The sequence below is a fragment of the Hemitrygon akajei genome, chromosome 24 (assembly GCF_048418815.1).
Source record: "Hemitrygon akajei chromosome 24, sHemAka1.3, whole genome shotgun sequence".
NCBI lineage: Eukaryota > Metazoa > Chordata > Chondrichthyes > Myliobatiformes > Dasyatidae > Hemitrygon > Hemitrygon akajei.
Window position 1 is genome coordinate 17,521,303 of NC_133147.1, and position 27,115 is coordinate 17,548,417.

The 27,115-nt window shown below is 43.8% G+C and overlaps 1 protein-coding gene across 1 annotated transcript; it reads right to left on the reverse strand.

Annotated features, from left to right (window-relative positions):
• Positions 1-5,478: 5,478 nt before the first annotated feature.
• Positions 5,479-23,206, reverse strand: LOC140715907 (XK-related protein 8-like). The gene is made up of 3 exons (XM_073028429.1): positions 22,677-23,206; positions 17,759-17,949; positions 5,479-12,105 (listed from the first exon to the last, which is right to left on the reverse strand). The coding sequence occupies exons 1-3, from the start codon at positions 22,991-22,993 to the stop codon at positions 11,381-11,383; spliced, it is 1,233 nt and encodes a 410-aa protein (XP_072884530.1). The 5' UTR covers positions 22,994-23,206; the 3' UTR covers positions 5,479-11,380.
• Between the last annotated feature and the right edge of the window lie 3,909 nt (positions 23,207-27,115).

Consider the following 27,115-nt stretch of genomic DNA (forward strand, 5'->3'; position numbering starts at 1 on the left):
AATGCTAAATTAGGGCCGATCTGGAACTTTAAAAACAATTTACGTTTCAGGGAGCAGCGCAATAGAAAATTGACTTGTCAGGTGAGACCCTTCATCTAGAGTCCAAGTGAAGGGTTTCAACTCAAAATTATCGACCATCTTATTTCCCTCCCTTGATGCTGTCTGACCCGTTGAGTCCCTACAGAGCCTATGTGTGTTACTCCAGATTTTCAGCATCTAGTCTCTTGTGTCTCAGCTAAGGTTCAAGTGTTGTTTTTCCCTCTAAAGTGTCCAACAAAGAATGGAAGAAACTATTAGGAGACCCCCCCCCCCCCCTCAGCCCCTTGTATCTATCACGTTATTCAATATGAAGCCTGATCTGTTCCAGGGTTCACTCTACTAGTTTCCCAGAACCTTCAGTTCCTTGATCTTTAATATCTGCTTCCTCTTTAAATACACCTGATGATTTAGCCTCACCAGGATAGAGAACTACAGCGAACCACCACCCTCTGTGAGTGGTTACCCTCATGCACGTGACAGCCCCAAATATTTTAACATCTTTCTAAATTCTCCTGTTGACCTTTCATGCTTCCTCATAGCTTTGTGTTTCAGTAAGGTCATCTTTTGTTCTTCTAAACTCCAAAAAAAAATCTAATTACTTCAGCTGCTTGTGATAAGATCATCCTAGAAACTAATCAAATGACTCTCTTCTGGACTGCCTCTGATGCCAGTAATTTCCAAAACAGCATAGTACCCCAGGTGTGGCTTCAATGCCCTGCATAATGTAATAAAATTGTGCTCTTCCTGAACTCCAACTCTATAAAACCCCCAGGGTGGGGGAGCAACGCCTTGTATTCTGTCTGGGTACCCTCCAACCTGATAGCATGAATATCAATTTCTCCTTCTGGTAAACAAATTGCCACCTCCCACTCCCATTCCTCTATTCCCCACTCTCACCTTTTACCTCTTCTCACTTGCATAACACTTCCCCTTGGAGCCCCTCCCCTTTCCCTTCCTCCTACTGTCCACCTTCCTCTCCTATCAGGTTCTTTCTCTTCCAGCCCTTGACCTTTCCCACCCACCTGTCTTCACCTATCACCTTCCAGCCAGCCTCCTTCCTGTTCCCCCTACCTTTTCATTCTGGCATCTTTCCCCTTCCTTCTCAGTCCTGATGAAGGGTCTTGGCCCAATACGTCGATTGTTTACTCTTTTCCATAGATGCTGTCTGACCTGCTGAGTTCCTCCAGCATTTTGTGTCTGTTGCAAAGTACCATTTGCCTTCCTAACCACCTGCTGTATCCACTGATGACTTCGTACAAAGTTGTTCAGAAGAAACCCTACTTCCCTCTGTACTTTGCTCATCAGCAATTTTCTCCCATTTAGGTAAGGGCCTGCCTTTAGATTTCTCCTACTTGTTCTCCTCACTGAGTGTGTGCCTTCAGGCTTCTGTACCTCCATCCTGATGGTAGCAATGAGAAAAGGGTATATCCTGGGTGATGGGGGTTCTTAATGATAGACAACACCTTTCTGAGGCATTGCTCCTTGAAGATGTCTTGGATACTACAGAGGCTAGTACCCATGATGGAGCTGACTGATTTTACAACTTTCTGCAGCTTAATTCTGCATATTTAATTCAGTATTTTGTAGCAAAGGTGTTAGACAATGGTCTAACACCTTTGAGACAGGTCGTGAGATTTGTTAGCGGCAGCAGTACAATGCAATACATGATAATATAGAGAAAAAAAATCAATTACAGAAAATATATATGTATATTAGTTAAATTAAAAATAGTGTAAAAACAGAAATAATATGAAACAAAAAGTGAGGTAGTGTTCATGGGTTCGATGTCCGTTCAGAAATTGGATGGCAGAGATATCGTTCCCAGCAAAAGGGCAAATTTAAAGGGAACTCAGGAGAGATTACCCTGACAACAGGTGCAATGAGTTGAAAGGGAATGTGGGAAACGGACCCTTGTTGTTTTAAGGGGGTTAGCTCCTGTCAAAGTTCAGGGAAGAAGGCCACTTGGCCCATTGAGTTCATTGCCAGCTGATGGAGGGGTGTTGGGGAGGACAGTCCCAGCTGTGGAATTCAAACTCATAAATGTTTCTCCTAAGTTCTGAGTTCCTTCGGTAATTGTAGACACTTGTTACTGTATCCCTGTTGAGTGTTTTTTTTAAAAAGACTCAAATATAATAAAACTTTGAAATAATTTTTTTTTTAAATTGACTCACCTTTGCCCCATAATCTACAAGCCACAAGTTCCAGGTTGCAATCGATGGAGTCTCAAATCCTGCTGCAGAGCTAATCCGCAGAGTCTGAGAGAGCCTGGTCTCCTAACACAATGCGACTATCCTGTTGGAACTGGTCGATTTTGAAAATAATTAGTTGAGGGTCTCAGGTCTGTGCAGCCAGACTGACGACATTAGCACCTTCAATGTTGAATGAAGTCGCCCATAAGACTTAGGAGCTGAATTAGGCCAATTGACCCTTTGAGAATGATTTATATTCCCTCTCAACCCCATTCACCTGCCTTCTCCCCATAACCTTTGATGCCCTTACTAGTCATGAACCGATCAACCTTTGCTTTAAGTATACCCAAAGACTTGGCCATCACAGCCATCCACGGCAATAAATTCCACAGATTCACCTCCCTCTAGCTAAAGAAATTGCTACTCGTCTCTGTTCTAAAGGGGCATCCTTCTATCTAAGGCTTTGCTCTCTGGTCCTAGACTATCCTACTGTTGGAAACATCCTCTTCACATCTACTCTATCTAGGCTTTTCAATATTTAATAGATTTCAGTGAGATCCCTCTTATTCTTCTAATATCTAGTGAGTACAGGCCCAGAGCCATCAAACGCTCCTCACATGTTAACCCTTTCATTCCTGGGATCATTCTCATGCACCTCCTCTGGATCCTCTCCAATGCCAGCACATAATTTCTTAGGTAAGGGGCCCCAAACTGCTCACACAATACTCCAAATGCAGTATGACCTGTGCCTTATAAAGCCTCAGCATTACGTCCTTGCTTTTATATTCTAGTCCCCTTGAAATGAATGCTAACATTGCATTTGCCTTTCTTACCTCCAGCTCAACCTGTGATTTAACTTTTAGGGAATCCTACAAGAGGACTCCCAAGTCCCTTTGCACCTCTGATTTCTGAAGTTTAGGAAATAATCTATGTCTTTATTCCTTCTACCAAAGTGCATGACCATACACTTCCCGACACTATATTCCGTCTGTTACTTCATTGCCCATTCTCCTAATCTGTTTATATCCTTCTACAGCCCTCCCTGCTTCCTCAACATCACCTGCCTCTGCCAATCTTCGTATCATCTGCAATCTTGGCCACAAAGCCATCAATTCCATCATTCAAATCATTAATATATAATGTAAAAAGAAGCGAGTCTCAACACAGACCTTTGTGGAACACCAGCAGCCAACCAGAAAGGCCTTCTTTATCCCCACTCTTTGCCTCCTGCCAGTCAGCCAATCTCCTATTCATGATCTTTTAAAAAAATTTTTTTTATTGAATTTTCAAATAGGTTACAGAAGGAAAAAAAATTGTCAACCCTTCCCCCCTCCCCCCAAACATATCCCTATAGAAAAAAAAGAGAAAAGAAAAAAGAAAGAATGCCTGGATATCGGAAGATCCCCACATGCTCCATGGAGGTCATAATAGCTTTAATATGTATATTTAATTCTTTCCCCAGATAACCAATAATTTTCTCTTCGGAGCACCTATATATTTAATCCTATCTTTTGTAAATAAGGGCGCCAAATTTTCAGAAATATTTCATATTTATCTCTTAAATTATGTAATTTTTTCAAGTGGAATGCAGCTAAAAATTTCATTCTTCCAACGATCTATACTTAAGTATGAATCCGATTTCCAAGTAACTGCAATAGCCTTTTTGGCTACTGCCAATGCAATTTTTATGAATTCTTTCTGATATTTATTCAATTTGGATTTCGATTTTATCCCTTCAATATCATCTAGTAAAAATAATATTGGATTATGTGGAAGTTGTATTCCAATAATTTGTTCCAGTAAAACTCTTAAATTTATCCAAAAAGGTTGAATTTTAAAACAAGACCAAGTAGAGTATAAAAAAGTACCAATTTCTTGATTACATTGAAAACATTGATCAGATAAATTTGAGTTTAATCTATTTATTTTTTGTGGTGTAATATATATTTGATGTAAAAAGTTATATTGTACTTAGTCAAAAATTTATTGTATTTGTCATACTGTCAAGACATAATCTTGATCAACTTGTTTCATCAATTTTAATATTCAAATCAGTTTCCCATTTTTGTCTTGACTTATGAATTTCCTTGTTTAATTGCCTGTTTTTGAATCAGATTATACATACCAGAAATAAATTTTTTCATGATCTTGTTTAGTAGCCTCATGTGCAGCACCTTTATCAAAGGCCTTCTGAAAATTCAAGTAAACAATATCCACCAATTCTCCTTTGCCGAGCCTGCTGTTATGTCCTCTAAGAATTCCAACAGATTTGTTAGGCAAGATTTCCTCCTCAGAAACCATGCTGATTTCAGCCTATTTTATCATGTCCCCAAGTAACCCGAAACCTCATCCTTTATAATGGACTCCAACATCCTCCCAACCACTGAAGCCAAGCTAACGACTATAATTTCCTGTCTTTTGCCTCCCTCCCTTATCTAAGTGTTGCCTGGGCTTTGTTAAACCAGACACAAATCCAAGTGAAGTTTTAATCTCGAATGAAGCCAGGCTCAGCGTGTGGAGCGAGTGATGAGTGCAGCTCCATCTGACTTTCAGGAAATGAATACGGTTCTCTTTATCCGCAGGTTCCGCATGCGCGGATTCAACTAACCGCGGATCAGGAAGATCCGGAAGTTCTCTCTCCAGCACTCGTTGTTTGAACATGTACAGACTTTTTTCTTGTCATTATTCCCTAAACAATACAGTATAACAACTATTTACATAGCCATTTACATGGTATTAGGTATTATAAGTAATCTAGAGATGATTTAAAGTACAGGCAGTCTTCAAGTTGGATTTGGCCAAACCACCAGAGAAGAAGCCTACAAAATTTGGCCAATGATACATCGCCAAGTGATTTATAAAGTGTATTCTGTAAACGTACCTGGTGTGCGCTTGATATTGTGTGTGCAAGTTTGTATTAGTGTGCATTTCACAGCATCCACGTATACGGGAGGTGCGGTTTGGCGGGTGGACAAATCTTCCCCTAGACGTACACCAGACAATCGCGTAAGCGTTACACAAGTCTGAAATTTCAGGTTTAGAGAAGAAGGTGATGAAACATTGTAATTGTGGACTGAAGATAACTAATGTACTTTTTCAGCACATTTTACTTACAGGCACAGTCAAGAGTATGCCCAGCATCTCAGAGCTCGATGAAGGATTCTGGTTAAGTTCTGTGTGTTTCTTTAGAAAGCATTGTACAAGATGGTTGAGAATGTCAATGCATCAGTGAATACAGAAGCTGGCAGTGTTTTTTCAAAATTTCACAATTGTTTAATGTCATTTCCAGTACACAAGTGTAAATGAGAACAAAGTAATTGTTACTCCTGGTCCAATGCAGCACAATAAAAACGCAATAAGGAACAGAGTAACAATTAAAAAGCACAATAAATATAAGTATGTAAGGTAGTTATATACATACTGTAGAACAATTGCATAAAGTGAGGCACAGGTGTGTTTGTACATAAGGTGACTGTCGGAATGATAAAGTAGTGGCGGAGGCGGGTAGTTGATGGAGGTGTTGATCAGTCTTACTGCTTGGGGAAAGCAACTGTTTTTGAGTCTGGTGGTCCTGGTGTGGATGGTATGCAGCTTCTTCCCTGATGGGAGTGGGACAACCAGTCCATGGGCAGGGTGAGTGGGATCCTTCATGAGGATACTGGCCCTTTCCTGCCATTCATTATTTTGGGGTTTTTCTTCTGTTTCGAGGATGTCCGCGGAGAGTAAGAATTTCAGGGTGCATATTGTACACATTCTCTGAGATTAAATGGAGCTGGTAGGCTAGCACCAGTAATGCGGGGTTGCACCAGCAACCCCCAATTTACAATGACAAATCAACCTACCCACTGGTCTTTGGGGGGAAACCCACACAGTCAAGGTCACAAGTCAGTCCCGTACAAACTGCTTACAGGCAGTGGCGGGAATTGAACCCGGGTCGCCTGCACTGTAATCCATTGTGCTAACCACTATGCTACCATGCCCACCACCCCTTCCAAATCCAGATGAAGAGTTTCACTCCAAAACGGCAAATGGCCGCTTTCCTCTACGCCTGCGGCCTGATCTGCTGAGTTCCTCTAGCATCTTGTTTACTTCTGAGAAAGCAGGGCACACGGGAAGTGGGGGTCGGCTGGAACTGGAAATTCAGTGTTCATACCACTGAGTGTTATTTGAGCTCTGACACATTTCCCTGTGATCACCATGACAAAGGAGGAGTGGTTAGGGGGTTTCCATACAGCTCCTTACAGGAATTATACTCATCCCTTGTTTTTGGCATAAAGTCTACTTATCACCAGCACAGTATAGGGAGCATAGTTACTGTGCCCTGAATGGGTAAAATCCTGTTCCTAAACACTATTCTTTTCCCATTCAATCCATTCATTTATTGCTTTAACTTCTATAGCTGGTGCATCTTACTTAAATTTCGGTTATTTTATTGCATGTATTAATTTCACAGTTTATCAGGAAACTCAACAAGGCATCAGAGCTCGTCCGGTGTATTAGTAACCTTCTCTGAAGTGTTCCAGTCCCAGCCGCTGATATCAGGTAACTCGAGAAGCCCCAAGGGTTGAGCAACACGAGAGCCGGCACAACTCGCCGGGACATGCTGCCTGATCTGCTGCATTCCTCCAGCATTTTGTGTGCTGCTTCAGACTTTCCACACCTGCAGTCTCTTGGTCTCCAATCTCAAGGACTGGGCCTTGTTTTTTTTTTCACTCCTTTATCCTTCACTATCCTTAGAAGGCCACAGAGATTTGGCACAACATCAAAAACCTTGACAAACCTCTACAGATGTGTAGTGGAGAGTGTATTGACTAACACCAATGCCTTTGAATGGAAAATCCTTCAAAAGGTGATGGATTTGCCCAATACATCATGGGTAAAGCCCACCCAACCACTGAGCACATCTATATGGAACAGTGTCATAGGAAAGCACCATCCATCATCAAAGGTCCAGACAATGCTCTTTCCTCATTGCTGCCATCATTTAGAAGGTACAAGTGCCTCAGGACTCACACCACCAGGTTCAAGAACAGTTGCTACCCCTCAACCATTAGGCTCTTGAACCAAAGAGGGTATTTACACTCATCCATTGAGATGTTCCCGAACCCAATTATCTCACTTTGACTCTTTTTCTTGTTATTTCATGCTCTTGTTATTTATATTCAGTATTTCCACAGTTTGTTGTCTTCTATGCCCTTGCATTGATCCTGTTTACATTTACTATTCTATAGATTTGCTGAGCATGCCCGCAGGAGAAAGAATCTCAGGGTTGAGTGTGGTGACGTGTATGTACTCTGACAATAAATTTTACTTTGAGCAGTGACACCGAACATAGCGAACGGACCATCCTACAGTAGTAGGACGCCTTTTGCAATGACATCCAAGCTATTTCACCAAAAAGCTAAAGGATGCTGTTTGCAGGTGGGCAGAAATGGAAGTCAATGAAGTAATCTACTTAAGAAAGCAATCAGAGTCAGAGATGCAGAGTCGAACCTTGGAGTCCACGACCCTGAACCTAGCAATGATCGGTGTTATTCAGAAGGCGTAAATGAGCCTTTCATCTATTATCAAGAAATGGTTTGTAACCACAGAACAGGATAAATCTATGTATGCTAATAATCAATAATAAATGTTATTGTTAGTACTATACAATTCCTTGGTTTCACAAAAAATATTCTCATAAAGTTACAAAATTATTAGTGACCTTCAAGTCAAATGAAGTTTGTCATTTAACTACACACATACATATAATGTATATAACCATACGATGTATATAGAAGCAAGATATTTCTTTGAACCAGGGTGTAAAGCACATAACACACGATAACTTATGAAGTTGTGAATAAAAACTACGGATGAAGCTGCTGGGTCTTGCTCAGGGAGGTGGTATCAAGGGACCAGGCGAGGTCACCCGCGATGTGGGCTCTCAGGAACTTGGTGCACTACTGTGTGGAAACCTGCAGAGTTCCTAGGAACGTGTTCAGTGGTGATGTACCAGCAGAAAGGAATAAAAGTGCAAAAGCTGTCTGTTGCACATCTGAAAAAAAAACCCAATGTGTTTTCCATAGTTCCTCCTTGTTAGTCATTGTGAAGAAAACTGACATCTTCCATCTGCTAAAAACCTCAGGATGCTCAGCTTCAACGCACGTTACATCTGTTGTTGAGCTATTTAATAGCAAATTGAAATCAGTATTCAGCCGTGAAGGAGAACTCCTTTATCTTCACTGAGTTAAGAGCCTAAAACCAGAGGGCATGCATTGAAGATTGGGGGGGGGGGGGTTAGGTTCAAGGGAGGGATTTGAGGGTCAAGTTCTTTTACTCAGAGTGGTGGATGCCTGGAATGATGGTAGAGGCAAATACAGAGGGTTTAAGAGATGTTTAGATATGAGGAAGATGGAGGGATATGGATATTCTGAGGGATTTATGCTTGGGTGATTTTGTTTAGCTGGTTGGTTCAGCACAACAGTGTGGGCTGAATGGCCTGTTCCTATGCTATATTCTAGAGCAGGAGACATTAATTGCAAATTCTACCAACAAAGTTCACCATTCAACCACACAACACGAGCTGTAATTGCAAACTCATGACTCATTCCATTTCCTACAATCTTTAATTCCCCTCATAATCTAATTATAGAATCATTCTTTGAACCTATGTTCCAGTGAGAATTGTGCAATGAGGCCCTTGTAGTTGTATTAATTCACACCAAGCAGCAGTCTTGTGAATTTGCACTGATCCCACATGGTGCAGAGACCAAAACTGAACTAAGTATTCCAACTGTGCATTTACTAAGTGCCAATGCATCTCCATGCCAAGGGAAATAGGTCCTTCCAATTCACCTCCTCTGGGTTCCTTGTATTTGGATTTTATTCCTTGGAATTTAAAAGATTGATGACAGATTTGATAAACGTATACAAAATTATGAGGGGTATAGATGGGGTAAACGCAAGCAGACTTTTCCACGGAGGTTGGGTGGGACTACAATTAGGGGTCAGGGGTTAAAGGTGAAAGGCAATAAGTTTAAGGGGAACATGAGGGGAAACATCTTCACTCAGAAGGCTATGAGAGTGTGGAACGAGCTGCCAGCACAAGTGGTGCACGTGAGCTCGATTTCACTGTTCAAGAGAGGTTTGGATAGGTGCTTGGATGGGAGGGGGATGGAGGGCTATGGTCCCGGTGCAGGTCGATGGGAGTAGGCAGTTTTAAATGAGTCAGGACCTACTAGATGGGCCAAAAGGCCTGTTTCTGTGTTGTACTTTTCTATGACACTATTGTAGAATAGCAAGAGAAATCAGGTACTGTTTTAATACTTTAGGCAATTAAAAAATTAGCAAAGCATTATCAGTCATTAAGTTCTTTATGCCTAATTTTGTTCCCTCAAATTATATTGACAGACCTTATTCTAATTGGCATAAATTTGGTACACTTGTAATCCTTACAAAAACAAGATTTTTAAAAAAACTGGAGATGTACAGCTTTGAAGGAGATAATTTTGTTGGCCATGGAACAGCGATCCAGTCCAATCCCACTTTAATCTCTCAGTCCACTGCCCTGCAAGCTAAGGAACCTCAAGAGCTTGTCCATTGACTTTATTAAATGTGGTTTGACCGTGGGTTCCTCACTACTGCCAATTTCTGAGTGGGGAATAAAAACCTGATTAATTCCTTTTAAACCTTTCTATTGATCATCTTACATAAATGCTTCACGCTCCCCAAGCTGCTGGTAGCGGCCCTTTTACTAAGTAGGTACCTCCTAGTAATTCTGCGAAACCTCCTTCTGCAATAGGTTACAGGACTTCCTAACAGCAAGGCCACAGTCAGTCCGTGTGGGCAGCCACATCTGTTGTCCCATTACACTGAGCACTGGCTGTGTGCTCCGCCCGCTGCCGTTCGCACAGCCGACGCACGACTGTGTCGCCGGATCCAGCTCAGACCGTGTCATCGGGTTTGCAGATGACACCACAGTGGGTGCCCTTATCGAGAACGGTGACGAGATGGAGTACAGAGCGGAAGTGGAGCGGCCGGTGGATTGGTACGAGGGGAGCAACCTAAGCCCGAACGTGGAGAAGACAAAGGGAATCGCTGTGGACTTCAGGAAGGTGCAGACGAACCATCCCCCTCGGTGAATTAATGGCTCCTCCATAGAGAGAGAAAGTTCCTGGGAGTTTACATCACGGATGACCTCACCTGATCCCTCAACATCACCTCCCTGAACAAGAAGGCACAGCAGTGCCTCTGCTTCCTAAGACTGAGGCAAGCAAGGCTCTCACCACCCAACTTAACTGATTCTCACAGGAGCAGACCCTTAGCATCCATCCAGCATCCTCTCTGACTTTCTAACATCAGGCAGGAGACTCCGATGCATAAAAACAAGAGCAGTCAGGATGGGAAACAGCTTCTTCCCTCAGGCCATCGGGCTTCTGAACTCCCTGCTGCATCGTATTCAAAGTGTCACCAGTTCTGTACCTTACAATATTTAATTTATGCACTTCAGCTGTTTATTCAGGTGTAATCCACTGCAGATTTAATCCTTACTTTCATAAGTTATTGTATGTTTACGTCTACTACTGTGCTTTACACCCCGGTTCGGAGAAACATCGTCTCGTTTTGACAGTATACATGTATATAGTTAAATGACAATAAACCAGCATTTTGTGTGTGAAACTTGACCTGACCTGTTTATCAATCGTCTGGACAAAAAAATGTGACCTCCTTGCTCTCGGCTTAAACAGATGCCGAGGTTGATATTGGAAAATAGGGTTTAGAGTCATTATCGTCTACGGATCATTAATAGTGATTGTGAACTAATGAGCTTTGTGGTTAATCAATATCGCTCCATTGCAACGGACAGCAAGGAAGAACTAGCTGCACTGCACGTGCAAACCTGAAGATTCACAGTGAGAAGTTGCAACTTACTCATTATAGTTAGTTAACTGACTGACTCCTTTTCCAGCCCCATGGCACCTGAGAATGGCAGGACAGGAGGAGACACATCTACAGCAATAATAACGATACAACAACTTGCTTTAACTTTGCTCCCTCAAGCTGAGATATGCCCCATAAAACACATTTTTGCCCTGAAATCAATCCAACATTAGTTCAATTGCAGAGGGAATTCCTTTGTGCAAACATGCATTTAAGAAAATACTCCATCTTTAGATTTTAGTTTCCTCTGTTTTAGTGTTGGAACTTTCCCCCTCAGGTAGGAAATAGTAAAAACTATCGGAAAGGATTTTCATCCTCTTGTTCACGAAAGGTGGCCTCTCACAAAACGATCGGAATCCATCTTCCTGTAAACTGTCTGTTTCATCATCACTTGGTATGTGTTCCTTTGCAACTAAGGGATGGAGAAACACGTAATAAAGACACTTCACAATCACACCAGCGAGGTAAGATAATGGTACACCAATAAGTATTAGAAATGTGTAGGGAGCAGTTAGAACTGGGTCTCTGTGGATCCACCAAAATCCAATAAGAATTCCACAATCCACTGCTATGAACGAGTGATAAATAATCTGTCTGACGCACGTTCTTCCCTCGGCAGTATTAAGCCAAGTGAAATACAAGACCACGGCCACTGTACCTCGATAGAAGACCTCTTCTGGAAATCGGTTCATGAAGCTCGTGCCTTGCTGCCACACCCAGAAGAACATCGGCGGCCAAACGAAAGCAAAGTGCAGGAAGATGTATTGTCTGAACACAGTTGCAAACAAGGCAATGCTTATAATCCTGGGGCAGGTGAGCAGCAGGTTACACAGGAAGTAAGGCACAGCCGACTTGAATCGAAGCTGCAGTTTGTCAGAAAGAGAGGTGCGCAGGGATTGTTGGAAGTCCAGGAGAGCCCAGGCGATGGAGAGGAACGACGCCACAAGGGAGAAATCTGTGGAAATTGGATCACAGTGAGCAGAACACGCTTGAAAGGGTTAATTAGTAAAACATATTTAAATACAGCAGAGCCCAGTGGAATGTTCTAACAAACGCCACACTCTTAGTCACAAGTTAACATTATGAAGTCTCTACTAGTTAGAGAGTTCAGAAATATGACCTTTGAACCAAGCTGTCCATACCAACCCAAATACGCATCCAAGCTAGTCCCATGTCTCTATTTGGTCCATATTCTTCTAAATCTTTCCTACCTGTGTAACTGTTCACTTTATTTTTAAATAAAAGTTGTTACTGTACGTGGTTCAACCACTGCCTCTGGCAACTCACTCCATCTATATTCCATCTTTGAGTTCTTCTCTTCTAACATCTGTATGTCACTGTACTTGTATTGCCACTGTGACACTGTTATTTCCTTTGGGATCAATAAGGTATCTATCTAAAAGAAATATTGCCCCTAATTGTTGATCCTCCTGAGGCCTGAAAGAAGACTGAGTGCATTCACCCTCATGATAGTATAGACCTCTATAACATTCTCTTTGCTACAAGCAGCTGTGGAGGTCATATCTTTTATGTACATTTAAGGCAGAGGTTGATAGATTCTTGGTTGGTCAGGACATGAAGGGACACGGGGAAAAGGCAGGAGATTGGGGCCGAGAGGAAAATTGGATCAGCCATGATGAAATGGCGGAGCAGACTCGATGGGCCAAATGGCCTAATTCTGCTCTTATTACCTTATAAGATCTGCACTCCAAAAAACTGTGCTAGCCCTCTCTCTATAACACACCTTTATAAATCTTTTCTGCTCTTTTTCCTAGTGTAACGTCATTAGGATGACCAAAACTGGACACAATACTCCCTAGCGTGCCCCATCAGTATCTTATAAAACTGCAACGTTAACTTCCAGCTTCTATTCTCAACAGCCCGACTGATGAAGCCCAGTGTGTCAAAAGCTTTCTTCACTATCCTGTCTACCTGTGAGTCTACTTTCCAAGAACCGTACCTGAACTCCAAACTCCCCGTTCTACAACACTCCCCGGGATATTACATTCACTGTGAAAGCCCTCCCCTGATTTGTCTTTCCAAAACTCACCTATCACACTTATCTGAATTAAACACTACTTGCCATTCAACAGCCCAGTTATGCAGATGAAGAGCCCCCTGTAACTTTTGATAAGCTTCTTCAACGTCCACATAACCACCTATTTTAGTGAGGCCTGCAAACAAAGTACGCCTTGTATATTCTCATGCTTACATCGGAGAAGATTCAAAGGAGGCTCACGGAAATGATTCCGAGTGTGAAAGGCTTGTCCTATGAAGAGCATTCGATGACTCTGGGCCTGTACTCACTGGAATTCAGAAGAATAAAGGGTGACCTAATTGAAACCTATCAAATGGTGAAAGGCTCCAATTGAGTGGAAGCGGAGAGGACGTTTCCTATGGTGGGGGAGTCTAAGGCCAGAGGACACAACCTCAGAAGAGGGGCGTCCTTTTAGAACAGAGATGAGTTGGAATTTCTTTAGCCAGAGAGTGGTGAATTTGTGGACTTCGTTGCCACGGGCAGCTGAGGGGGCCAAGTCTTTTGGTATATTTGAGGTAGAGGGTGATACATTCTTGATTAGTCAGGGCATAAAGGGAGATGGGGAGAAGGCAGGAATTTGGGACTGAGGAGGAAAAAAAAAATCAATCAGACATGATGAAATATGAAATGGCCTACTTCTACTCCTGCATCTTACGGCCAAAACAATGACAAATACTGATGGGCCAAGCACCAAATACACAGCGACATACCACTAACCATGAAAATCTTGTCCTGTTAAAGGGGTTCAGCCCAAAATGTCAACTGTACTTTTTCCCATATATGTTGCCTGGCCTGCTGAGTTCCTCCAGCATTTTGTTTGTGTGTGTTGCACTGATCATGGGCTTCCAGTCTGAGAACAACCTCCCGCTATCACTCTCCACTTTCTCCCCTCAAGCCAATTGTGTATCCAAGTTCATTAGCTCTTCCATACGATCTAACCTTCAGAGTAATTTCTGACACCTTATCAAAGCCCTTCCTGGAGTCGATATAGACGTGTACCGCCCTGCCCTCACCCCACAATCAAAAAAAAAACTCAATCAAGTTCTTCAGACACGATATCCCATGAAGAAAATCATGCTGATCAATTACAGCATAAAAGCCCTAACAAAGCCATGCTGACCCAATTCCCTTTATTTTTGCTGCATGCCTTCTTAACTAAAGACACAACATCTGTCTTCTGTCTAACCATGATGCAGACATGCCTCCCACAATTTCTTCTTGAGTCTCCCACATTGTCCTCTGATGTATCCAGTCAGGTTCTGGAGATTTGTTTCGAGATGTCCAGCACCTTGTCTACTGTAACGCAGGCTATCCCCAAAAAAATTCCCATTAACATCCCTAGAATGTCTTCAGGTCTTTCTTAAAAAGACAAAGGAGAATCATTCATTGAGGATCTTGTCCATCTCCAGTCCACTTCAGTCCATTTCGGGCCGAGACTGACTTCATCAGTCCTGACGAAGGGTCTTGGCCCGAAACGTCGACAGTGTCTCTTCCTATAGATGCTGCCTGGCCTGCTGTGTTCAACCAGCATTTTGTGTGTGTGCTTCAAGGGGTTAGCTGACCGTATGGAGATCCCAGTCAAGACCCTCCTTGCCCTGATCAGCTTCAGGTTTTCCGTACGAATACTGATTCCTGCCCGTGTAATTTGGATGTTTTCTACCTTCTCCATATCTATTGATCCACAGAAGCATCCCATCTGCACCACACTTACTCCACTGGCTCTCTTCCAACTCCACAGACATTGAAAATATACAAAGCACCTCTTTATGAGACCATTGTTAGTTTAGCTCTATCCTGGATAGAGTAAAGTACCATTGCCTGTAATTCTACTACTCAGTATAACACTCAGTATATCGCTCATTGTTCCTCTTTAAAAGAATTTCCTCACAAGGAGAAGATATAAACGGTGTGGTTATATTATTGAACTAATATCCGGAAGTGTGTTAGCGGGGCGGTTAAGTTACTGGACTTAAAACCAGGGTTCAGGGTGTAGTAACACAGTAGTTAAGCTACTTGACTAGTATATCCAGGTATGGTAACATAACCCCCCCCTAAACTCATAACACTGCTGCTTATGAGGGCAGAGCTGGAGGGGGTTCTAACATCTAACTGCCATTCATTCTTTGGGGCACTCCTCTGTTTTCGTGGATGTTTGGGAAGAAAAAGAATTTCAGGATGTATATTAAATATTCTCTGACATTAAATGTACCAATTGAAACCTATTTCAGAAGGATCTGGGCCCAAAACATCAGCTGTTTACCCTTTACCTGGTCTGCCCCGAGTTCCTCCTGCATTGTGTGTGCATTGCTTTGCTAAGTTAAAAGCGGAACGCTATCTCACTACCTTTTTTTAAACTTCTATTTATATATCTGACTGTAATTCCCAGCTTACTTCTCTCTCTCTATTACCGTGTATTGCATTGTACAGTTGCCACAAAGTTGACAAATTTAAACCCGATTCTGAAGTTAAACTGGACGAGCTTGCAGGGTATGTCAGCCAGATGTTTCAGTTACTTAAGCAGTATCCAGGGTGTCAATAGTTAATTTATTGGATTAGTATCCAACATGTTATGTAACACTTTGGATAAGACTCCAGTTCTGGAAAATGAGTTTCAGTTCCCCCTGTTGTAAGAAAAAAGCCATTACACTGGAAAGAGTGTAAAGAAGATATAGGAGGATGTTGCCAGGACAAGAGGCTAGACAAGGCTACGTCATTTTTCCTTGCAACGTAGGAAAACGAGGGGGTGACCTTATAAGTGTTTAGAATTATGAGAAGCGTAGATAAAGTGGATGAAACAGTCTTTAGGGTGGAGGAGTCCAAGACTAGGTGGTATAGGTTTACAATGTGAAGGGACCCGACAGGCAAATCTTCATGCTGAGAGTGATGTGTATATGGAACAAGCTGCCAGAGGAAGTGGTTAAGGCAGGTACAACGGTGACATTTAAGGAGCACTTGGGATAGGTACAGGGAAGGGGCAGGGCTTGGTGGGGTACGGACTAAACACAGGAAATTGGTTGGGTAAAAGGGCCTGTATCCTTGCAGTATTGTTACATGACCCCCATGAATCCTACAATTGCAACAGAAGGCACTTACATTTAATTAATTAAACATTTTTGGAATGTGAAACTACTATCAGCAATAATGACCACGAAAACCTTAAGACCATTAAGATATAGGAACAGAATTAGGCCATTTGGCCCTTCGAGTCTGCACCACCACTCATCATGACTGATCCATTTTCCCTCTCAGTCCCAACCTCCTGCCTTCTCCCCATATCCCTTCATGCCCTGACCAATCAAGGATACATCAACCTCTGCTTAAATATACTGTACCAATGACTTGGCCTCCATAGCTACCTGTGGCAACGAATTCCACAGATTCACCAGTCTCTGGCTAAAGAAATTCCTTCTCACCTCCATTCTAAATGGACGTCCCTCTATTCAGAGGCTGTGCCCTCTGTTCTCAGACTCCCCCACCACAGGAAACATCTTCTCAAAACACTGATTTGTCAGAGAAAGTCACCTAATTTACTGATTCATTTAGATAAACAAAATCCAACCAGGTAGTATTACACGTTTCCAGACCCAGCACAATCTGATTGCTTGTTAACTGCCTTCTGCTCCAGTTCAGCCACTCATTCAGTCTTAGAGCAACTAGAAGCATGAATTCCCAACAGCAGAAAATCTGCAAATGCTGGAAATCAAAGAGAAACACACAAAATGCTGGAGGAACATCTATGGAAAACAGTTGACATTTTGGGCTGAGGCTCTTCATCAGGGCCAGAAAGAAAGAGGAGGTCAGAATAAGATGGGGGGGGGGAGGGGAGGAAGTAGGAAAGGTGGCGATAGGTGAAATTGGGAGGGGGGGGGAAGGGGTGAAGTAAAGAGCTGGGGAAGTTGATTGGTGAAAGAGATAAAGGGCTGGAGAAGGGGGAATCTGATAGGAGAGGACTGAAGACCACGGAAGAAAGGGAAGGGGGAGGACCACCAGAGGGAGGTGATGGGCAGGTAAGGAGATAAGGTGAGAGAGGGGAATGGGGGAATGGTGAAGGGATGGGGGAGTCTGAGAAATCAGGTTGGAGGCTCCACAGACAGAATACAAGGTGCTACTCCTCCAACCCGAGCGTGGCCTCATCGCGACAGTAGAGGCGGCCGCGGGCAGAAGTGTGAATGAAGTGACAGCTCAGCCAACAAAGGTGACTGAACAAGTTGATGTCCGTGTGGGAATGCTGCCGACTGGCACATTCTCGGCTGCAGGGGTACGTGCTGAGGGACGCACTCAAACTCGGTGCAGCCACCGCAAGGGCCCGGTGGGGAAGGACCACAGTCTAGGGCCCTTCTCCCGCGGGAGTTGAGGTATGAGGGGTTGGGGGTATACCCAGTGAATGTAAATATGAAAGAATAAAGTGCCACGTGGGCGGCAAAACATTAGAACTTTGAAAATGTAAAGACAGTAATGGTACCAACTGTAAAGAATTGAAAGTCTTTGAATGGTTATTGTATATAATTTTATTTTGGAATAAAGTATATTTTGTTTAATTTAAAAAAAAACAAGTTGATTAAACACTTACACTGGTGGATCTCCACGTGGTTCTTCTGCATAATGATGTAGAGCATTAATGCGAGTTGAGGAGCACTCTCAAAGATGCTCTCAAAGAGTCGCAGCATGCTGATATCACAGGCCAGGTAAATGACACCGAGTACACCCATGGGCTCGCCTTCTCTGTATGCGCGGAAGCCTAGCTCCAGTGCTGTTACGTACCTGAGGGAACAAAATTCAAATGATAAAACCAACATACGATGTCCCTCAAAACCTTGAGGATGCAGTCAGGAAAAGCCCTTCAGCTCAAGCCCACCAATCAAGTTCAGGTGCCTACAGTCCCTACAGCACCAGGCTACGCCTTAGGGCATCACGGTAGCATAGCGGTTAGCGCAACACTGCTACAGCCTGGGGTTCAGAGTTCAATTCCGGTGCCGGCTGTAAGGAGTTTGTATGTTCTCCCTGTGAATCACGTTGGTTATCTCCCAGTGCTCTGGTTTCCTCCCACTGTCTAAAGGCGCACCGGTTAGTAGGTTAATTGATGATTGTAAATTATCCTGTGATTTCTTCTCACTGCCTGTTACACTGTTGGCATTTAGGGCAGCAATGAAGATCCGCCATCTCTGGCAGTGTCCAGGGCTTCCTTCACTGTGTCAGTAGCTTCCTCTCGGTTCTCACTGCTGTCAGTCATGTGAGTCCTGGGCGTAGGCCCAGGAATACTGTCATAGTCAGATTTAGAATTGAATTGAATTTCGGTTTATTGTCATTTAGAAACCACGACTGCAATGCAGTTAAAAAAATGAAACAATGTTCCTCCAGAATGATATCACAAAAGCACAAGACAAAACAGACTTCACCAGAAAATCCACATAAGGATTCTTCACTACTGTTTCCATAAGAATTTTGTTTTGCCAGTCAGCACTGGGAGCCCTGAGCTGAACCCCCAAACCTGGCGGACCAGTGGACCACTCTTAATTTGGCCTCTGACCTGTTTGGCATGGGTGATCCTACCAAGAGTCAAAGCCTAAAGCCCTGACTCCAGCCAACATAGCTCTCCAGGTCATTGAGACACGCAAGCCTACAAACCCAATGACAAGGTTGTGGTCATCTTGGAGGCTGGGGTTCAATAGGTGAGTTGCTGGGTGTCACAGCTCTTTGGGTCAGTAGGACCTGTTCTGCGTTTTAATCTCTATATATAGAATAATGAATTACTGAAAATTCACCTTGTTCCAAGAACCCGCCCTAGGTTGTTTTCATAATTTTTACATACAGCTTAGTGACTCTTATCCTAAACTAATGCAGTGATCTGCAGGTACTTTTCGACATAGGCAAGTATCTGGTGTGTTTCCTTCAAGCCAGTTCTTCAACCCTCCATCTGCAGGAATCAGCCTCTGCATCGACCCCAGGACTGCAGCAAAGATCTGATAAATGATCTGCAAGAGAATTGCACTGATATTTGTATACAAGATATTAAGAGGAATCGATAGAGTCAACTGCCAGCACCTCTTCCCCAGGGCACCACTGCTCAGTACAAGAGGGCATGGCTTTAAGGTAAGGGGTGGAAAGTTCAAGGGGGATATTAGAGGAAGGTTTTTCACTCAGAGAGTGGTTGATGCGTGGAATGCACTGCCTGAGTCAGTGGTGGAGGCAGATACACTAGTGAAATTTAAGAGACTACTAGACAGGTATATGGAGGAATTTAAGGTGGGGGGGTTATATGGAAGGCAGGGTTTAAGGGTCGGCACAGCATTATGGGCCGAAGGGCCTGTACTGTGCTGTATTGTTCTATGTTCTATATTCTGCACAGCTAGGCTTAATTTGCTTATTTTTAAATTGTGGATTGTAACCCATTTTGTCAGAAAAGGGGGAAGAAAGCTCCATCTCTTACGACACAACCATCTTCCCAAGCCAAGTTACTTTTTATTGTCGTTTCGACCGTAACTGCTGGTACAGTACACAGTAAAAACGAGACAACGTTTTTCAGGACCATGGAGACTGAGGAAAGCAAGGCTTCCGTCATCCAACTCCTCACCCCCGCCAACTTAACCGCATTTTACAGGAGCACCGTTGAGAGCATCCTGACAAGCTGCGTTTCCATCTGATATGGACGCAGACGGTCATCAGACTGGAAGTCCCTAAAAAGGGCTGAGAGGATCATAGGGGTCTCCCTACCATCCAACGGGAATGCCGCATACGCAGGGACCTTAGTATTAAGGATCCCACCCATCCATCCAGCATCCTCTTTGACCTCCTACCATCAGGCAGGAGACTCCGATCCGTAAAGACAAGAGCAGTCAGGAGGGGAAACAGCTTCTTCCCTCAGGCCATCAGGCTTCTGAACTCGCTGCCGCATCGCATTCAAAGTGTCACTGGTTAATCTGTTCTGATTCTTACAAGATTTAATCTATGCACTTTAGTTTATTTCTGTGCGATCCACCTGTAGATTTCACCCTTACTTTCGTAAGTTATTCTGTGTCATATGTACTACAGCGCTTTACACCCTGACCCAGAGGAACGTTGTCTTGTTCGACGGTATACATGTACAGGTATTACATGAATGGGTCCTAATGCCCTTCCCTTGGACAACATCGGTGGCGTGGAGAGGGGAGACTTGCAGCTTGGGCAACTGCCGGTCTTCCATAAAAAAAACCCTGCCCAGGCTTGCGCCCTGGGAACTTTCCAAAGGCGCAAATCCATGGTCTATCAAGACTAACGGAGGTCTACACACACAGGTATTACATTAAATGACAACAAACTCAATTTGACTTGACTTAAAAGCACTTTACAGCCAATGAACTACTGACGTCTCGTGTTGGAGGCAAACTGTCAAAAAAAGTCCCACAAGCAGAAATGAGAAGATCACCCACATTAGTGACTTCATTCGACTGGGTAAGAGATGACCAATGACTGGAAAAGCACCTGCCAAATCTGCCTTTTAGACTTCCACCAACGTGCATGACCATGAATTTCCCACACTGTGTTACACCTAGCGCTTCTTTTGCTCCAAGTACAAGCTGCAGCATGCGGAAAGATGGGGCCTTCATAAAGGGAAAATACTGAACTGTACTGTTCATCGTGAGCAAACCCTGTTATTAAAGACATCTTCAAGTGGCAGTGCTTCATGTGGTGATATCTATCACTAAGGACCCTCACCTTCCAGTGTGTGTCCTGTTCCCTTGCCTACCACCAGGTAGAATGTACAAGAGGCTGAAGACCCACAGACTCAACAACTCAGAAACAGCTTCTTCCCCTCCACCATTAGACTTCTGTATGGTCCATGAACACTTTTTTTCTGCGCTATTTATTTATTTTACAGATCTTGTATCTCTGCACTGTGCCACTGCCACAAAATAACTTATCTAACATTAGGCAACACACGAAATTCCAGAGGAACTCAGCAGGCCAGGCAACATCTATGGAAAAGAGTTGGCGTTTCGGTCCGAGACCCTTCATCAGGACTGGGAAAAAAAAGGGAAGTCAGGGCAGGAACTTGGGGGCAGAGAAGGAATGGAGGAAGTACAAGGTGGTAGGTGATGGGTCAAACTGTGAAAGGGGGAGGGGTGAAATAAAGAGCTGGGAAATTGGTTGGCGAAAGAGATAAAGGGTTGGAGAAGGGGGAATCTGATGAGAGGACAGAAGGCCCTGGAAGGAAGGCGGGGAGCACCACAGGGAGGTGATGGGCAGACAAGGAGATAAGGTGAGGGTGGGAAACAAGAATGGGGAATGGCGAAGGGGGTTCATAATTACCGCAAGTTCAAGAAATTGACGTTCATGTCATCAGGTTGGAGGCTACCCAGACGGAATACAAGGTGTTGAAGAGAAGGTGAGAGGGGTAAAACAGGAATTGGGGGGGGGGGGGAGAGAGAGAAAGGGTGAAGGGAGGCAATTAATATTTGGGAAAAATATGGTTTACCTGAAAACAATCTAGGAACCCAAGACTGCATACAACAATTTCAGTTGGTAAAATGCAAATACAAACACAATACTACACCTGTAGTGCAATAAATTATTGGATATATTAAATGTCCATCTGATTTCTGTACCTATTTACATCATGATCTTAAAGGACATTGACGTCAGTGACAATGCAAACATTTCATGTCCATCTCTAATGGCCCATCGGAACAGAGTGCCTTGCTGACCTATTTATAATGGTTATTGTTCTATAGGTTTATAGCGTATGCCCACAAGAAAATTAATCTCAGGGTTGTGTGCAGTGTCATGCTTTGATAATAATTTTAACCTTCAGAGGCCAGGTTAGAGTCAACCATCCTAGGCTGGGCAAGGCAGGGACAGCAGAGATAGGTATCAGTGAGGCAGATGGGTTTTGACAACAATCTTTCTTTTCAATAATATAGTTTTTTAAAACTATTGAGGCACAGGCCCTGGCAATCCCCCTATTTAATCCAAGCCTAATCACAGGACAATTTACAATGATCAGTGAATTTTGGACTGTGGGAGGAAACACACGTGGCGACGGGGTGAATGTATAAACTCTGTTTACAGACAGCGGCGGGAATTGAACCCGGGTCCACAGGACTTATAAAGTGCTGGGCTAACCACTACACTCCCATTATACTAATGCATTTCCTAAATTTTAAAATTCCCTGAGGTGCTGGTGGGATTAAAACCTGAGAACCTGAATCAACAGTTTAAGCTTCTGGATAATAGTCTGTTCTCTTTTATTTTTGCTAATCTGTCACTTACTTCACCTGATCCTCACTGTTTTCGATCCTCGCCATTTCCTTCACTCCCTCCTAGTACCGTTTATTCTCTCTCTTGTCCCGGTGTTACAGTACCGTTTATTCTCTCTCTTGTCCCGGTGTTACAGTACCGTTTATTCTCTCTCTTGTCCCGGTGTTACAGTACCGTTTATTCTCTCTCTTGTCCCGGTGTTACGCTGTTGCCCTGACGCCCAAAGTAAAGTGACTCGGTTTGCCGATACTGACCTGAACAGGAATCCCAGCTGCAGCCAATGCAACAGGCCCAAGACGCAGTCTCCTGGCGTGGTCTTCAACTTCGGTAATCCGTAGCTGGAACCCGACTCCCGGTCCCCGGCAAACCAAAACCAGCTGAACAGTTGGACGACCACCGAGCACAACAGCGCCAGACTCAACACCATGCTGCCCCAAAAATAATCTCCAGCTAGGTAGAAGGAGACCATCACCCAAACATCAGTCCCAAGGTCCAGAAAGAAAGTGCCCATACCGAGACCGATAAAGAGCAGGTCGCAGACAGTGAAACGAACCACACTGTTCGGGTACATTTTCTTTGTACAAAACTTCCGGGGGAAAGTTAACTGCTATTTATTCTGGAGCTAATATCTTAGTGTTCTTTGTAACACTTGCCCCTTCCGACGTACTTCGGCTCCGTGTCGTCGCTGCCCGCTCTGCATAACTAACTTTCTTCCACTGTTAAGTCGCCAAGCATTTTTTCGCTTCAATTTTTAGTTTCCTTCGGGGGAAACGAAAATAGCCAAGAGTGGACACGCCTTAAATACAGTATTGCCTTTGGCACCCTCTAGTGTTATTTCCCAAATTCTTAAGAAAAAACCTGCAACTCTTACAAGTGGCTTTTTCATCCCATATCTCAAAGTTCAAAGTAAATTTAATATCAAAATGCATATATGTTACCTTGAAATTCATTTTCTTACCGGGATTTTTTCACAGGGAAAAATAAATACAATAGAATTTTACGGTAAGCTATACTTAAGCGAAAGTTGATAAATACCAATGTGTAAAAAAGGCAGCGTAAATATATATTTTTTAAAAAACTAATAACTTGAATTGTAAAGAGTCCTTGAAAGTGAACCTGTAGATTGTAGAATCAGTGGTGAGTGGTGTTAACCACACTGGTCCAGAGAGTCAAAACAAAACAGTATTTTACAGGCTGGAAGAATATATCCAGAACAGGGGTTCCCAACCTTTTTTTATGCCGTGGACCCTTACCATTAATCGAAGGGTCCATGGACCCCAGGTTGGGAACCCCTGGTCTAGTAGAACACCTCAGTTAACATAGAACAGTACAGCAAAAAGGGACAGGCCACTTTGCCCACATTGTCGTGCCAACCAAATAAAAAGCAAATCCAAAACACCCAAACCATGTCCATATCCCTCCATCTTCCTTACATCTATGTGCCTATCCAAATGTCTCTTAAAAGCCTCTGATGTATGTGGTGAACTACATATATCTGTCTGGACACCCCCCCCTCCCCCCACCCCTGCTGACTGCTCCTGTGGCTCCTCCCACAGACCCCTGCTGACTGCTCCTGTGGCTCCTCCCACAGACCCCGGTATAAAGGCGATTGGGGCCTGAGCCCAGCCTCTCAGTCTCCAGGATGTAGCATGGTGGTCAACCACTGCTTGTTCTTTCGTCCAGTCAATAAAAGCCGATATCTCGCCTCACGTCTCAGAGAGATATTGATGGTGCATCAATGTATTTGCCACTACCAGGAATTCACAACCATTCACATCCCCCTTGAACCTACCCCCCCCCCTCACCTTCAAAATCAATAACCTGGAGCAGATTGTAAGGTATCTAAGTTTGCTAATGAGATGAGTATAGGTGGGCAGACAGGTTGTGATGAGGTTATTTGCTCTCTGCAAGAGGATGCCCTCCCAACTAATGCCCCCAAGTTATGGACTCTCCATCTAGGGAGAGTCCATTTGCCATGTTATGCCATTTGCCAGGCCATTGCTCTCTCACTCATCCTATGGCAAAGTGTGAGATAATGCACCTCAGTAAGAGGAATCTTAAGGTAAACTATTATCTGCATGTTCAACGTGCTCGCAATGTGTTCATGTTTGAGCTGTAGACGGAGACGGAATTCGTATCGCTGCCGGAGGTGGAGTGAGTGATTTGGTGAGGAGTCGATGTGGAAGAGTTTTGATGCCTGTCCACCCAACCCGGGTGCGAGGTTGGTCCGCTCCGAGCACCAAAATGATCTGGTGAGATTGAGAATGGCTTCAGGCTGGGTGGCCCAGGTGTATCGGAGTGCCAGGATCCAGGTCCTAGAACATGGCGCTACTCGATCATTGGACAATTAAACGCTGGCACAGATAGACTGGAAGCCCAAGTGTCAGGTACGGAGGCGAGGGTTGGACTGATTTCGCTCGCTCTCCCACAAATGTTCATTCCTTTCTCCACAGCTTCGAGGCTGTGAATTGATCCAGCTGCTCTGCATTTCTGCCCCACTGCTGTGAAAACTGGGAACTGAGGCTTGGCTTAGGCCTCCTCTGGCTGCTCCGAGAGCAGATCTTCGACTCAGACTGATGGGGATGCTGTTGGCTTGCTCTATTGTTTGCATGAGAGGGATTTTTTTCGCTCTCTTTCTCTGCACAGTGGTTTTTTTTATCTTTTTAAAAATTGGGTTATTCAATTTCTGATCAATGTCCTCACCTCACTCCTCCCGGGTTTTACTACAGCTTCCAGAAAAAAATTGGACAGCTGCAAATAGACTCAGAATTTGACATGCCAAAACAGCGCAAACACTACACTGATGGGGTGCCTGACAAATCCCACCTTGGCCCTGTGGTGCCCCAACCCAGGACTTCCCCCACCTGGTCCAAACATGCCCTCTCACCAAGATCCAAGACAGCTTTGCTGTGGTCCATCAATGCAATCACAAGTTGGAGGAGTGATTTGACAAAAACTAATTAGAAGAGAAAAACATCCACCATACAAAACAACAGCGTCATTCGAGTTTCTTGCTTTATGGCTGCCTGTAAGCAGACAAATTTCAAGGTGTATAGTTTATACATTCTTTGATAATAAGTGTGTTTTGCATCTTTGAAGTAGAAAACAATTACACATAAGCAAAATGCAATGGGATCTGGGTGTCTTTGTGCATCACGTGTGCTCAAGGAATTCGCCGATATATTAGCAGATGTCCTAACAGACATTTTCAACATCTCCCTTAGTCAAGCCATTGTCCCCAGATGCTTCAAAACCTCCACAATCATCCCTGTAGCAAAGAAATCAGTTGTAGCCTGTCTGATTACCGTCCCGTTGCCCTGACCCCCATAGTGATGAAATGTTTTGAATGGCTTGTCAAGCCTCATATCACAGCTAGCCTCCCCTCATCGCTGGATCCGCTACAGTTTGCTTATCGTCCAAATCGCTCTATGGAGGATGCAATATCCACCACACTGCACACAGTTCTCTCTCACTTGGACAACAAAGACACTTATGCCAGAATCTTGTACATTGATTTCAGTTCAGCGTTCAATACCATCATCCCGCAGAGACTAGTGGAGAAACTGTCACTGCTTGGCCTTAACACTGCCATGTGTTGCTGGATTCTGGATTCTTGACAGAGAGACCACAGTCAGTCCGTGTTGGCAGGAACATCTCTGACTCCATCACACTGAGCACCGGATCCCCACAAGGCTGTGTGCTTAGCCCATTGCTGTTTACACTGCTAACACATGACTGTGCAGCCAGATTCAAGGAGAACCTGATCATTAAATTTGCTGATGATACCACAGTGGTGGGGCTCATCAGCAAAAATGATGAAACAATGTACAGGGAGGATGTCAAACACCTAGAGAGCTGGTGCAGTGACAACAACCTGATGCTTAATGTCACCAAAACCAAGGAGATGATCGTCAATTTCAGACGGTCTCAGTCTGAGCACACACCCCTCAGCATCAGCGGCTCCACAGTGGAGAGAGTGGAAAACATCAAGTTCCTTGGGGTGCAGATCTCGGACAATCTCACCTGGTCCAGGAACACCACTGGGATTGTGAAACGAGCCCAGCAGAGATTGCACTTTTTGAGGAAGCTTAAACAAGCATCACTCCCCACTAACACCTTAACTACATTCTACAGAGGAGTGGTTGAGAGTGTGCTGACCTTTTGCCTCACAACCTGGTACTCCAGCTGCAGTGCTGCCGACAAAAAAGCCTTGCAGAGGGTGGTTAGGGGAGCAGAGAAGGTTATTGGGGTCTCCCTACCTTCTGTTCAAGACCTCTTTCAGAGTCGATGCCTCCAGAAGACACGGTACATCATTAAAGACCCCTCACACCCTCTCCATGAACTGTTCGTTCTTCTGCCATCAGGTTAACGTTACAGGAGCATCAAAACTAAAACCACAAGGCTACTAAACAGCTTCCTCCCACAGGCAGTCAGACTGCTAAATAGCTGCTCTACCTGACTCTGCTTTGGACACTTTTAACTTGTTTTTAACTGACATGTGGCTGTTGTGTTTTACTACTTATTGTTATGTTTATTATTTAGTGTTGCATTTGTCATGTTATGATTGCACTGCTCCTGGGAAACGCTGTCTCATTCTGCCCTGCAGAGCTGATGTACGGTTAGAATGACAATGAAGTTTTTGAATCTTGAATCTTGAAGCACAGGAAGTTAGCAGGTAGGTGCAGCAAGTGTT